Raw genomic sequence first — 15,866 nt, forward strand, 5'->3', positions numbered from 1 at the left:
TAGTCATGATCATGTTAAAGCAAACTAATATACATGTAGAATGTGTGGGATTTAATCATTGATCGTGTGTGTGTGTATGCAATTTATGATGAATACTAGTTCTCATCAGCACACATTTAGTACTTTTCCCATGCACACACTTCTATAATGAGGACTCAGCATTTTTGGCCATAACATGATGCATTATTACCATTATTACCATGGTCTTTGGCAGCATCAACAATATGATGGTATGTAATTAAAGGGAGTGGAGAATATGGAAGGCAAGTGAGAAAAAAAACTATTCCGAGTCTGAACTAAATTGATGAACAGATGGGAAAAAGTTGTCAGGTGAAATTATTAGTTTTTTCAGGGTTAGTCTTTGCAAGTGTTCGTTGTAGAAATACTGATATTGGCCTTTTAGCTTTTGGTCCTATTTAGAACATCGGCTAGAGGTGCAATTTAGCCTTTTGTGGCTGGAATGAGTATGAGAACCATAAACACTGACCACAAAAAAACAAAACAAAAACACCTGACAAAATTGTGGATTGCATTCATACAATCACATAAGAGTGCAGTGGTAGATACACACACCTGCAGAAATCTGCACCCGACTGATAAAGGCGCATGTACACCTTTGCTTTGAAAGGAGTACACCTACTGTGTTAAATATTATTGTTGCGGGTGAGAGGGAAGCCTGGGTCGGCCTGCTGAACCTGCTGCCACCGCGACCCGACCCCGGATAAGCGGCTGATAATGGATGGATGGTTTTGCTCTTGAGAAGGCTGCTTTAATTAGATTAAAGAAGAAGAACAAATGTTGGCAGAGGATGGCTGAAGGGCGGGCTGTCTTCCACACAACCCAGATCAGACCACAATTTAAATATCAGCAGAGAGAGAGAGAGAGAGAGAGAGAGAGAGAGAGAGAGAGAGAGAGAGAGAGAGAGAGAGAGAGAGAGAGAGAGAGAGAGAGAGAGAGAGAGAGAGAGAGAGAGAGAGAGAGAGAGAGAGAGAGAGAGAGACTGTAATTACTCTCACTATTTAGAGAGCTGTGAAAGCTTAATTAGGCAATTGTGATATTTCTGGCTCCTTGCTGTGAATCAGAGTGAAGATCACTCCTCTCTCAGGGGCCGACTCACCGAGCACACCTTTACACCCAGATCCCCCATATGTGGGGGATCAGGCGTTTTTTCAGAATTTAGTTGTGAAAAAAATGTTTATTTTCAAATAACTCACTTTTATACCATATTTTGATCATAACTGTGAACATCCACCATGATCTGAGCATAATTTGATCAATATTCCCCAAAAATGCCTTGTCGAGCCGCCCCCGACTCCATGCTTCAAGGCCTAAACCAGCAGTCCCCAACCTTTTTTGAGCCACATATTATTTGACGTAATAAATATGACGTAATAAATATGACATAAATGATACGAACAATTAAAAAGTGCATAAAGATACAACTCACCATTACCCCGAATTAGTGGGAGCCCTGAGCTTGTTTCTCTGCTACGAGCCGGTCCCGTCTCGGGGTGACGGGAGAAAAAGACCGAGCCCCGACGTGTGTTTATGTCCAGTCTACTGACTCTACTCCGTAAATTAAACCTTTATGTGCACTCTGTAACTTCATTAAAACCCGCTTCACAAAGACAGGATGTTGAAATGGAGGCAGGGTTTCAGGCTTTTTTTTTCATAAATTCTTTCTCTGCGGCCCGTTACCAAGGGACCCACGGACCGGTACCAGGCCGCGGCCCAGGGGTTGGGGACCACTGGCCTAAACAACAACCTGCAGAGTTGTAAAACCCCTCTTTGTAAAGATAATGACCTAAATAATCGGAATCTGCAAGAAAAAGCACAATAGAACGAAGCATTGGGGAGATACCATGGAGTTTTAGTCAAAAAACTGTGTTGTTCGGTTAAATAATTTGCATAAAGCTCTGACGAAGGCGTGTGGCGCAGTCTAAGAAACCTCCCAACAAGTGTCAGTGCTCTGAGCAGCATTGGGGGCGGTTCACTTTGGCTGTTGGATGAACCAACTACAAACCCGTCTTAAAATCAACAACAACGCTGCACGCTCACTCCAAGTGACCACGCCCACAAACACTGCACTAGTGTTTTAAAGGCACGGCGCACTTGGGGTGGGGGAAGAAAAGAGAAGAACAAAAAATGGATTCACAAGTATATTACACAGCTAGCGTCGAGTCAGATTGAGGTTCCTTCTGTTTCGTACTTACATGCTAGCAGAAAAGATAGCAACGTGTCACTTTTAAGTAAGCCTGCTCGTAATGTAAAAACCAAAATGGCCTTGAATTGGCTTTAAAATGAAATACAAATCCAGGGAGATGCTAATAGCTTTGTGAAAAACATATTTGAGAAAAACAATATAAGAATAATAGACCTGTTCATGTGTATCATAAACACATGCATGGGGAAAAATGAAATAAATTACACTACTCTCATGAAATGTCACACATTGTTTCAATCGACGTTTCAGCCTTATTTTAACAGGAGACAAGAATAAACTGGAAAATAAAATACTTGTGAGGGGACGAGATGCAGGTCTGAGATCCATGGTTACTGTATCGGAGACAGAAAGGAAATCTTACTGGAGAGTGGTCATCTCGGTCAGCGATGGCTGCGTGGCTTTCAGGTAGCTGGCCCTGCGTGCCTGCATCTTCGGGGAGGGTTTGGGACTCCCGTCCGAGTCCCCGCTGTCGTCATCGGCCATGGCTTTGACGTAGCTGCCGCTCCTCATCCTCCGACAAGGGATGTCGTCCTCCTTCCCCAGCGGGGAGAAGCCGCTCCACTCGTCCTGAGGCACCTGGGGACCGGGCGGAGGCGACAGAGGAACACCATCAGGGGGGTCCACTCCGCTGCTGTCCGAGTCCCAGCCACCAAACTGGCTAACTAAGCTGTCCTGATGGTACATGGACACTACAAATACAGAGCTCAGCATGCCGCTCAACAACACACGGGATGCTCAGAGAGATCGAGCATCCAAAAGCACAGGCTGGACTAAACTAATGAATGGCATTTCTCTTAATCCATCACTCTTTTACACACACACACACACACACACACACACACACACACACACACACACACACACACACACACACACACACACACACACACACACACACACAGCTCTCACACTGCTGTGGTGCAATCTGTTGGCTAATTAGCATGGAGCAGTACGTGTATGTGCTTTGATTGAGTCTGAAATTTCTCTCTGGCTAATTCATACATCTGCTTTCCAGGACTGTGTCCATACATGAGCACAGGAGGGTGCCTAATGTGTGTGTGTGTGTGTGTGTGTGTGTGTGTGTGTGTGTGTGTGTGTGTGTATGTGTGTGTACAGTATGTGTCTGCACTGATCTGGCCCCGGGGTCTGTTTGTTAATTGAGAAAGACTTGTCATATGGGGTAAGATTCTGACTGAGTGGTTATAAATAGATGAAGATAACACAAAAGAACATAAAGACATAGAACCAACACTTGGAGAAAAATGAAAAAAAATTGAGTTGAAGAGATCAAACAGGATGTTAATGTTTTTCAGAGGTGACTTAAAAACTTGGTTCACTCAAATCACAAAAAATAAATAAATGTAAATGTCACTTCGCTCTGGTTCCTAAGGAAACCTCGAGGGGAAGTGAGAAAAACAGATTTGATGATATATTTTTTAAGTGTGATTACGTTTTCTTCCGGGTGAGTTTTAATTCAGTAGTACAATCGGCTATTGGTCTGAAAAAATAAAAAGATTGTCCTGCCAAAAATGTTTTGAAGTCATAAACACAGAAGAGAAATCTATTTTGATCAGAGCACTATTTTGTTTTACATGCTTCTCAGGGCTTCCGTAGAGAACCATCCATTCAGATAGTTTTGGTATTATTACTACGATGTCTGCCTCTAACCCAACACAATGGAGGGGAATGGAATTATAAATATTGTTTAAAACACCAACCAAACTATTCTGTTTTATTGCAGTTATAATACTGCCCAACAATCTGAGGTAATAGTGTGTATATGTTGATAGTTCTATGTAGAAAGGCTACATTAAGACCTTGAAATGAACAGTGCAGTAACTCTACACTGTGAGTAGTTTGGTTGGTCTCACATGGCATATGACTCACATTTCCCCCTGTTCACAGGAGGAAACAGGAACGATACATAGAGAATACAGCAAGAAGGAAACCATTAAGAAAATCTTCAGACGCCTGCGCTTGGAGGGCTGCTAATTGATGCAATTGGCTAATAACTACGTTCATATAAATACTGTTTTCTATGAGTCTCTACGTCACTCCTCCGCATTCCAAATATGGTAACTTCCATTCATTAGCTGCAAAAAAAACATGGCGATGGCCGTATTCCAAGATGGAATCAAGGCTTCAAAACGTCATTCCACGAACCAACGGGTGACGTCTCGACGACTACGTCCACTTCTTATTTACAGACTGTGGTATCGAGGGAAGACGCTGCAGTTTAGAACCATTCCGCACCGTCAATGTACGTCCACTAAAAGTGCTTGTGTTTCCACTTACACTAACCTTTCCCTCAACCTTGTTATTGTGTCCAACCAAGTCTCGCCCTGAGAAGTCTCGTTCTGAAATCCCGCGAGATGCCATGTCATGAAAAATCTTTGAGATGACACTGATCTACACTTTCTGTATGTAGCACAACAATCTCCAGTAACACTGTCCAACTATGACTCACGTTTCCACCATTGTCTTCCAACAACAAGTCACCTCTCCTGATATTTCAGAACGAGACTTCTCCATGAGCGAGACTTGGTTTGAAGCAAAAAACAAACAGACCGCATCAGAGCAAAAGGTAAAAAAAAGAAGAAGGTTTTATTTCTCTGTAGGGTTTTTTCCAGAGTGTTGCAAGACACTTTTAAAAACAATCTGAGCCTGTCAGTGGCTAAAAAATAATAATTGTTGTGGGCGTTGACATTGCTGCAGCTCTCTCACTCAATACTGGACCAATACCAAAAAATGTTGTCCCCATTAGTCAACATAGAAAAAATGGTTGAAAACCCTTTCAGAAAACCCAAACCTTGACCGCTGGTGTTTTTACCTCAGACCTGACAGAAGAGTATACCTGGGTTTCTTTGCATGTGATCCCTTTTGTCTGAAGCCCGCTGGGCCTCAACAAGGCTGCCAAACTGACACTTTACTGACACTAATAATAGCATGTTAAGCTGTGATCAAGCTACATGATGTCTGTACATGTAGCATATAGTCTATAAGTATATATAACCTACAGCAGATCATTAGTTTGAATTAGCACCGTTTTAGGGTGTTTGTGCGAGCTGGAGCGAATCAATCTCCCTATAACGGAGTAACGGAGACAGACAGACAGCGGGAGAATTGCACCGTCGTTCTGACTAATTATATATGAATCATGGTGGGGGAAAGAGGATGAGCCGATCTGCCTCAATGTGTCTCTCTCTCTTCCCTGTGTGTGTGTGTGTGTGTGTGTGTGTGTGTGTGTGTGTGTGTGTGTGTGTGTGTTTGTGTGTGTGTGTGTGTGTGTGTGTGTGTGACGTAAAAGAAACACAAATGAGCAGTTTGGCTATAAAAAGCGAATGCGGGGAAAGGACCAGCTGCAGTGGCATCAGCAGCGCCTCTCACCCACGCACGGGCCTCACTTCCACTGCAGCCCATGACGGCTCTGCTGTAATGCTGAGGAGCGGAGCAGCTTTCTGTGGCTCGCACTGTCATCCTGACGCCGTTTGTTCAAACACTCGGGTGAAGGGCAGCGTCCGTCTGTAAGAAACAAGTCACTGTGACATCCGTGTGTAGAGTGCACCGTGTGTTTTATTTTACTGGCTGTAGATTGTTTCCTTGGCAACGCTCGGCTGTATTGATGGCTTCAGGCAGCAGCATCAGAAATAACAGGTACAGCAGCGTAACAGCCATACTGGCGAGATGCTGAAGATACTAATTCTGCAGATAAAACAAATAGAGGGGCGGGGGGGCAGTAGCTTTAATGTGGTTTGACACGGCAGACAGAGCGGCTCCGGTCCCCGTGTTCTGTTCGCCAATCAAAGACGACGATATTGTTTAAAAGGGAAATGTAGTAGGCTTTAATGTTGAGCTTTTTGAATTTGTACACTCGTCTTTGTGCTCCAGTTTCTACAAAGAAATCCTGAAAGCCCCTCTCTCTCTGAGAGCACTGTTTACTGAAATCAAATTCACGAGCATCTAATCTGCAGTTCAAACAACGTCATCTGTGTTGTACTGACACTAAACTCAACAGGCTTTCACAACACTCCCCAACAGCAGCAAGTGACTGCATATGTGATAGCATGTCCACATAGCCCCTGTGGTCCTCTCTGTGGCCCTCATCAGAGTTCATCAGTGCCTCCAGACATGGACAGTGATCGAGGATTATATCGCCCCCTCCACATGAAGACGGATTTAACTACATGACATTTCTTTTCAATAATTGTAAAGGAAGAAAAGGGTTCTTTCTCTAGTTCTTCATTTTGTTAGCTGAGTCGATGACTTTGTGTCCTCGCTCCCGGCATGATTGCAGTATTTTTGAATAATAAATGTCTGTATCACAGTTAATAAATGAGTCACACTGCTCCTTGTTGAGGCTGACAGCAGGCAAAGAGAGTCTGAGCCACTCTCTCCGTCTCAGGCCCACTCAGGTCTACTGGATCCTATAATAGACAGCACCCATCAGCTGGGGTCAGAGGGGTCCCAAGTATGTGGCTCTCACGCAGATTCATTCAATAATTAACTAACCAACCATGTTTTAAAAACAATAACTGAAAATAATGTTTTTATTGTGCAGCGGATCTTCCAGCTGGAGTCTTTGAGGGTTCTGGAAAGACTTATTTTAAGTTAAAGTAAAAGTAAAAGTTTCTTTTTCGAAGTCCATGAAGTCCTCCATCACAGGATTAAATGACTATAGACCCGTCACCCTGACGTCTGTGGTCATGAAATCGTTTGAGAGACTGGTGTTGACCCACCTGAAGGACATCACAGGGCCTCTGCTGGACTCTCTGTAGTTTGCTTACCGTGCAAACAGGTCGGTGGATGATGCAATAAATATGGGACTGCACCATATGCTGCAAAACCTCGACTCCCTAGGGTCATATGCAAGGGTTCTGTTTATGGACTTCAGCTCCGCATTCAACACCATCATCCTGGAGGTTCTTCAACCCAAACTCTCCCAGCTCACCGTGCCAGCCCCCACCTGTCGGTGGATCACAAACTTCCTGACAGACAGGACGCAACAGGTGAGGGTTGGAAAAATCACATCCAGCACCCAGCCTATTAGCACTGGCGCCCCCCCCCAGGGATGTGTGCTCTCCCCACTGCTCTTCTCCCGCTACATCAGTGGTTCTGAAACTGTGGGGTCGCCCCTCTAGTGAGACGCAGAGGTATTACAGGTGGGGCGCGGGGGGAGATGCAGATTCGTAAAAAAATAAATAAATAAATACATCGTTTATTAATCCCACAGTGGGAGAATTATTCTCTGCAGTTTACCCACCCATAGTAATTAAAGAGCAATGTGGACACTTCGACATGCAAACTATGGAGAACAGGGATGAACCGCTACCTTGTGGTTTCAGGACGAACACCCTCCATGAACATGATAACTTTACATATTACAAAAGTACAAAGTACACGGACATACAACTTCATTAATAAATACATGGCGAAATGCCTGTTTCGTGGAAATGTTTACATTGCGCCGTTAACAGGTTACGCGGCGCATGCGCGATTCACCGATTCTTGCCGTTTTGGTAAAAGTCTCCGTGAGATCGTCTTTTCTGCTGTTGCGTCTCTCAAAACAGAATATAGATTTGAGCTCAACATTGAGCATGAATTGAGAGCGGCCATATCAAATCTACAACCCTGTTTTAAAAATATTTGTAGAGGAAAGCAGCTCACTGCAGCCACTAATGCTGATACAATGTGATGCTCACATATCTGCACTCATTTGTTTTGCACAGGTTGAACATTATTGTTATTATCTTGAAAATATATTCAGTGCAAAACAGGTTATTTGCAGCCACATTAGGTAAGTTTTTTTTTTAACCAAATATTAGTTATTTTTTGCACAGATAGAACTTTATTTGCAATGTTCATGTTATTAGTTTTTGTCTGATGGAGCAATCTGGTTTACTTGAAAGGGATTTCAATGTTCTTTATTCTATTATTTGAAAAAGCACAGATGGAGGAGTTACAAAAAGTTGGACCATTTTGTTACAATTTTGTTGGGGCGTGAACATTTTTCTTCCTCCAAAGTGGGGCGAGACAGAAAATGTTTGAGAACCACTGAGTTAATCAGACACCTCCATCTGCACTATCTGTACTTTTTTGACTACTGTCTTTAATGTCTTTTTTTAATCTTTATATTTATCTTCTTTACTGTATATTGTGTATAAGTTCAAAGAGCAAAGTGAAACCGGAGTCAAATTCTATGTATGTGCAAACTTACATGGCCATTAAAGCTGATTCTGATTCTGATGAGATTGCGATTAGTTGGCTCAAATGATCCCACTGGTATCATCGTGTACATCAAAGGTTATGTTATTTTAGAAAGAAAATGTGAAAATATTGAGATATATATCGTACATGGAGATATTATATAAAAGCCATATGGATCAGCCCAGTTTGAAGTGTAGGTTCACTGACCAGGCTGCGGTATTGGACGAGTTGGGAGTGGCATTGCGTTGGATTGCTGAATTTATCAAGACAACAAGGAAACATGGAGGAAACAAGAGTGCATTGACAGCAAATAGCATCAAACCAAATGAAAACAGCAGATCAGTAACACACAAGAGAAAACTAGCACTGACCGCCCGTCTCTATTAAGGGCCTGGCTCAAGAAAAGCCCCAAACAGTATTACACTATGTCATTTGGGTGTTGTACAATGTGCAGAGTATGTGTAATACATGTGTGCTGAACAATAATTCCTAATCATACACACCACACACACACACACACACACACACACACACACACACACACACACACACATACACACACACACACACACACACACACACACACACACACACACACACACACACACACACACACACACACACACAATAATCCCACGCAGCAGTACATGTAACAAAGAAACAGCAGCAGGAGGTGCCGGGGAGGCTGTTTAACATTTACTACTCACTACACATTGAACTACATCCCCCATTTGACTTCTCAGTGTTTCCCAGACGCAGAGTGTATTTAGAGAGGCCACTGAAACCGATTTAGTCTGTCCTGTCAGCGGTCAGTATAGAAATGCAGCTCCACCATTGATTCTGCTGCTGTCCCAGAATGCTCCATTTAAGTGCAATATTGAAACTAGGGATCTTTTTCTTTCCTTCGGCCTCCGTTTGAAAGGTTGGTTCAATACCATGTCATCACATCTGAACCCGGTATTGAATCCTTTCAAACACCTCACGGAATGCATTTGCTACTTTAGTTAGAAATAACTCAAAAGTCACAGATTCAGTTGACACGTCTTCTACATATTGTTTGCTGAGAAGGCAGAAACACTTCAGTCTTGAGGAGCAGTCAAATTATTGTCCACAATCTGAAACTGAGATGAACGGAACATCTTGAAAATGTGGATTGAGTGGAGGCAGTCAATGCTGTTAAGGATTAAATCAGCTTCATCGTACTGTTTGAGGAGTTTAACTGGGAGTTTGGTCTGGATTACTGAAACAGATGTGACGGGATCAGCTGAATGAATCGCAGACTTTTTAGCTGTATTACTGAGATCTATCTGACATTTAGAGAGCAGTTCCAAATAGATTCATAAAACATTTGCACTATTTTAAATTGTACATTGTTTACATCCATGTTGACAAGCTGCAGTCTTCTTCTTCTTGCATATCGTAACATGTTCTGTCGGCAGCCATAAATCACTACAAGGGCTCCTCTATTAAAGGGAATGCAAATAAACCCGAGTTGAACTACCACTGAGAAGCCAAACACATCGAACCCCTCTACCTCTATAGGCAGTTAAACGCCTCCCCAACACATTGCCCAACACAGCACCTCAAAGCACAGCACAGCAAGACGAAGAGGAAAAAGCAACAAAAAGAAAAAACAGTGAGGAAAGGTGAGATAACTGGTAGAGAGGCTGGAAGGGAAGCACTACTAAATTAAAAATGAAGTCTACAAATAGGAGAGGATGCCGTTCTTCATGGGTTCATGTCAAAGACCTAGCATTCAGAGAGTAAGGCTGCTACTGGCTCTGCACTTACTTCTCTCTTCAACTCAAAAGGAGGAAAGAGGAGGAAGAGGAGAAGGAAGAGGGAGGCTGCTCAAACCAAGAGGTAGTAAAAAAAGGGTTAGGTGGCAGAGGGGTGAATAAAAAGTGCAGGGGGGGTGAGTGAGTTGGGTGAGTGGAGGAAAGGTGGGAGGGGTGAGGGTGTGGAGGAGAGGGAGGAGGTGGCGGTGGGGTTACTTGGGAGATCAGAGTAGTAGACCGGTGGAGGGGAGCAATGTTCCCTCTAAGGCTGTGGATGCACTAGCGTTTGTATATAACACATAAGCACATCATCTCTCAGTGGAGTGTTTAAATTACACTTCTGAGATACTCGGAGATTTAGATTATTGCACGCTTGTTTTCAGTTTAGTTATTATATGCAAAAAACACCTCAGAGGCCTTTATGTGGTTCAATAGATCAGTCATGCAGTAATTTTTGTAACACTGTTTCTCTTTCATATATATATATACATACATTGCCTAGAATCGTCCAGTGTTGTCGGATATATATATATATATATATATATATATATATATATATATATATATATATATATATATATATATATATATAAAAATATACACATATATACATCCGACTAGGCAATGTTCCAAATCACTGAGCATGACTTTTTGCATCAATAGCCGTGTTTCCATTCAATCGCAGAGCGACTTCTAAAGCTCCAAAGGAAGTAGAGGTTAGAGCGTCTTCAGCTTTTGCTTCTGGCGTTCATGAAAATCTGATCCGACCAAATAAGCGTTGAGCCAGTGACGGAAACGGTTGAGATTCAGCAGTTCACCTCTTTTCATCGCTCCCTCGTCCTCCTGATCTAACGACAGGTGAGGGAGGTGTGTGCGTGTGGAGAGGTGTGTGCGTGTGGAGCCGCAAGCCTCTGTAGCTTTGTATCACGGCAAACTTTAAGCCCGCCTATTTGTTTAGCTGTCCAACAGAATGCAAGGGATTTGATTGCAAATTGTGCGCCCCTCAACTATTCCCTTTCAAACACTTCACTGGGACCTAAAGAGGTGGTATGGGCCACGCTTTACACTTGGCTGTGATCTGCAGGTAAAGGAGAAGTCAGGGTTGCAAACTGCAAGCAAGCAAATGTATTCTTGAGAGAAAATAAATGTCTGGAGACGAAGACAAGCACTCACACATTGTGTGAGTCAGAATTTATTTGGCAAAGGCGTTGCCATAATCCATGAAACTCTTTTTTTTTGACAAATACTACCTCAAGGGAGCGTGAACATTTTGTTTGCGTACTGAATCTTGCTGTTTCCATACGGCTTTTCTAACGCGACACTTCCAAATGCACATCAACATATGTGAATGAAATCACGGCTAATGCGATCAATACCTGTGTTTTGGCGCATATTGAGTCAAGATTTCTCACACCAACGGTCTCGATTGTTGTGTACAATGTGTTGCTATCTGTGCTTCATAACACATGTGATTTCATAAATGCGTTCCAAACTCACTATTTCTTTATTCAAAACACACAGTGGTGGAGACTCATCTGTTTAGTTAAACATGTACACACAGTCCAGTTTTCATGACATGGGATTATCAATGTGGACCAAGCAAACTATTCCTAATTGAAGTATTAAATAAAAGCATGGTAGGATAATTTTTCATGTTTCTCAAGATTACCAACCCGAGCTTTAATCATTTCAGTTTTGTTAGGTTTTTAAAAAAAATGCCAGCTTCTGAACTCCCAGCATTTGTTGATTGTAAAATTAAGTATTTTTAGATTTTGGATGGTAATGTCAGACAAAACAAACAACTTGATGACCGTGAGCCAATTGTGAGGGGTAATTTGTCAATGTGGTCTGACATTTTGGAAATCAATTAATTGATTAATGGAAAAACAATCAGAATATTAGTTAATTCATAATAAAAAATACGTGTTAATTGAAGCCCTATTGCTAATCAATATAACTTGTTATATAACACTTTTAATTATTTTGCTACATTTAATTATATATTTCCAAGATCCAATGATTCATTGCTGGAATTGAAAGAACCCTGCAAATATATATATATATATATATATATATTTACTGGGTTTTTTTCTTCTCGTTTTTTTCTTTTTTATCAGAATGACTCAAAAATGTCTGTAAATTGATGAATGTGAGATGGAGTCATGCCTAAAGCCCTCCTATTACCAGTTCTAGTGTGTCCCCAGCCTTAGCCAGTGACATCCAGTCATGGTTTCCTGCCATGTACATCTGCAGTTGTCATTCCAGCCAAACACTAAAGCAATAAAACAGTTATGCAGTTTTGTTAGAGAATACCAGGACTTTGACCCGGAGCAGCCCACCACACTGGGATGCACATCCACTGACCTCTTGGAGGGGTTGTCATGTAAAGCTGCATAAAAGGCTATTTCTGCATCCTCCTTCCACCCCATCTCTCAATCCCATAACAGCAGAGTGCAGGGCGCTGTCCATGGTGCTGAAGTAGCAGACAGATTTGTCATTGTGCTTTTTTCTCACAGTTATATCTTAGATTAATAATATCTTGATCATATTATCTCAACTATATACTATGAATACTCAATGATATACCATATTGTAGCCTATATACTGTATTGTATCAACATTGCACTCTGTTTATTGTTAAATGTTATGGACCTCCTGCCAGGACAAATTCCTTGTATGTGAAAACATACATGGCAATAAATGGTTCTGATTCTGATTCATGTGGTCGTGGAAGACCAAGAGGATCATAGAGACACACTGCTGCCTGTAGCAACTGTAGTAGTAATAGTAGTGTCCCAATACCTACATGTTGACAGTACTCTGGATGTCCAGCTGCCTCAATCCCTGAATACATTGTAAGAAGATGCATTGTATTCACTCTGCTCACTGACTGTAGGGGACGTCACCGCATCTCCAAAGGGCTTTTTTTTAACTCCGTCATAGCATAACAGCTTTACCTTCTGAAGGTCTGAAGCTGTTTGCTAATTTTATCTATAAGGCTTTGCATGGGCTCGGCCTACCTCCTTTAAGTTAATCCATTTAACAGAAGGCGGACAGTGGCATTGGCACCAGGGCATTCACTAGAGGGGATTGTGAGGTGCCACATACATAGGCGCATAGGCTAAAACTGTGACAGGTCATCCCTGCTAAAATAGTACTTCATGACCAATGAAACTTGTCTGTATGCTGCTGTAATCCTGTAAATTTCCCCGGTACTAATAAAGGATTATCTTATCTTATCTTAAATGACCAAAAATGATAACTGAATGTGTCACTACAGCAGCTGTGCACATCTTGGAAATTCGTGGCTAGAATTTCCAAAACGTTAAAATGGCCACTCTAGCAATGGATTCCACCCATCGGTGTGCCCTTCTCCAACTGAAGCTATTTTTCGGGCAGAAAGTGTAGTGTTTGGTAGGACTGAAAACCTGGAGTGTCTCAAGACTGGACACCACTGACTTAAAGGAAACATTGGTGAGGATAGGACGTTGTGGAGAAAAGGGAGGCAAAAAGAGGGGGGAGGAGAGTGAATCGGTTGGTTTTGGATGGGAGTCGGGGAGGAATTAGTTACCTGTAAGAAATGGCAAGAGCGCTCCTGCTGCTGACTGCCCTTAGATTTGACTAGAGCACTATCTAGGTTTAGGTTACCGGATCCTGCGCTGGCTCGAAGCTGGTTGTGGCTGCTGTTGTTGGTGTAGACCTCTCTGGCCCTGCTCACCGTTAGGCTTGATGACCATGCCCCTTTCTTCCCAAGGGGCCCGTCCACAAGGCCCAGAGGCAGCAAGGGGCCACTTCCTCCAACGATACCGCCACCGCTGTTATTGCTGCTACCACTAACTGGCACACATGCCGACGATGCTGCATACTTCACATCGTTGTTGCTCCGGGAGGCTTTGAGTGCAGAGTGGTGGTGCGTGTGGCCATGGTGTGAGTGGGCGTGGGCGTGGGCGTGGGTGTTGGCGTGGGCGTGGGTGTGTGTGTGCTCGTTGAGTGTGCCGTAAGGGTCCATCATGAAGTATTGCTGGGACTGCGAGGAGGAGAGACTGGGGAGGGGAATCTGGGGGAACTTGTCGTGGCTGTTGCCGGGGTACCGGCCCATTGTCATGGCGATGGGCGAGGGGGAAATGGAGGGTGAGGGTGAGGGCAGAGGTTGGTGGTGGTGGGGGTGGTAGAGACACAGCTCCCGTTCCAGGTTGTCATCTGAGCTCCAGTACCCGGAGCCTGGAGCAGACGCTGAGCCGTGGAGCTGGTGGTGGTGGTGGTGGTGGTTTCGATGCTTGGGCTCCGCTGATCGACAGCGCTCGCGACTCTTGCTGCGCTTCCGCTGGCGCACTCCCACCGGTGGAGTCTCACCCTCCGGGCTGGCCCTTGAACCACCACCACCACCTCCTCCACCACCACCACCACCATTAACGCTCCCGTTATTGGCCCCCTTGGAGGACTGTGTGTGGTGTGCCCCCTCCAATGAATGTGACTTGGTGAAGAGTTTTTGGACTGAATGAACCAGGTGGCGTATTCTCCCTGGGCTGTCATTGTTGTTGTGTTGGGCCCCGACCCCCCCACTGTGGGCCAGCACTCCGCGTTTGTACTGCAGTGTGTGGTAGCCATCTCTGGAGAACGATGGCTGACGCTCAAACGGGTCCGCAAAGTTTGCTGGTACCCGGGTGGGTGTTTTGCCCCCATAGCCTCCTCCACCTCCTCCTCCTCCTCCCCCTCCTCCCCCTACATATGGTACCATGGCCAAACACTCATCCTTTACCTCAGGATGGTGGGATGAGGAGGTGGAGAGGCACCTCCTTGGGAAGGTTCCGTATGGGACGATGCTGTTGCTGTCAGAGGGGTACGGGGTACGCTGAGCGTTGTAGTAGGAAAGCTCAGCTTGATGCGGCATGGGAATGGGCACAGGCATGTCATTCTGACTGATTAAATATGGCTTGCGGTCAACATGGTGACCCAGTAGATCATACGATGGTTCATAGGAGACCACGTGATGGTGACTCCGACTACCGGACAGGCCTTTCATGACAGGGGGGAAGGATGGGTGGATGGAAAGAGGAATGGTATGGATGAGCGATGCCAGGCGGGCCTGTGACCAGAGAAGGGCTGCAGAAGACTGTCCCTGAGAGGAGAGCTGCAGACTCTGGAAGACAGGAAGAGAGAGGAGCAACAAGAAACGGTTAATGCAAGGCAACAAGTCTGACAAAAAAACAATCCATGACGGTGACAAACCCTGTGGCTTTAATTAAATCATATTAGTGAAGGAGATGTTAAGACCTTTCAACTTTTTACCTTTAATTAAAGCATCCCCATGTGCCCCACAGTCCTGTTTTAATGGGACCAAGGTTTTACCCCATGCCTCCCTTCAGATTTTGATGATCATTTTTTTTCTCATAGTCCATACTTTGCATTTTAGGAGCAGTGTGCTGCTGCAAAGCGCATTGAGAGCGACTTGGGGTTCAGTGTCTAACTCAAAAGGACACTTCAACATGCGGACAGTGGGATCCACCAACCATGTGGTGAAAGGACGAAAGCCCTTTCAGCAGGAACCAACTTGGTTGTTTTAAGGGCTGTAATATATCGATATACCATTGTTTTTGTAAAACGAGACGATAATGTCTTCGATTTTGGAAATGGTAATATGACATGTGACAAGTGTTGTC

General features: G+C 43.9%; 1 protein-coding gene across 1 annotated transcript in view; it reads right to left on the reverse strand.

Annotated features, from left to right (window-relative positions):
* Nucleotides 1-15,229, reverse strand: part of LOC306747753 (disks large-associated protein 1-like) — a gene marked incomplete at both ends in the record, with an annotated part of 65,758 nt that extends 50,529 nt beyond the window's left edge. The window contains 2 exons of the mRNA XM_079230845.1: nucleotides 2,586-2,800; nucleotides 13,778-15,229. Coding sequence (XP_079086971.1) covers nucleotides 2,586-2,800; nucleotides 13,778-15,229 — 1,667 coding nt within the window. The remainder of the gene's footprint in view (nucleotides 1-2,585; nucleotides 2,801-13,777) is intronic.
* Nucleotides 15,230-15,866: the final 637 nt, after the last annotated feature.

Source organism: Taurulus bubalis (genome assembly GCF_910589615.1).
Source record: "Taurulus bubalis genome assembly, chromosome: 1".
Taxonomy (NCBI): Eukaryota; Metazoa; Chordata; class Actinopteri; order Perciformes; family Cottidae; genus Taurulus; species Taurulus bubalis.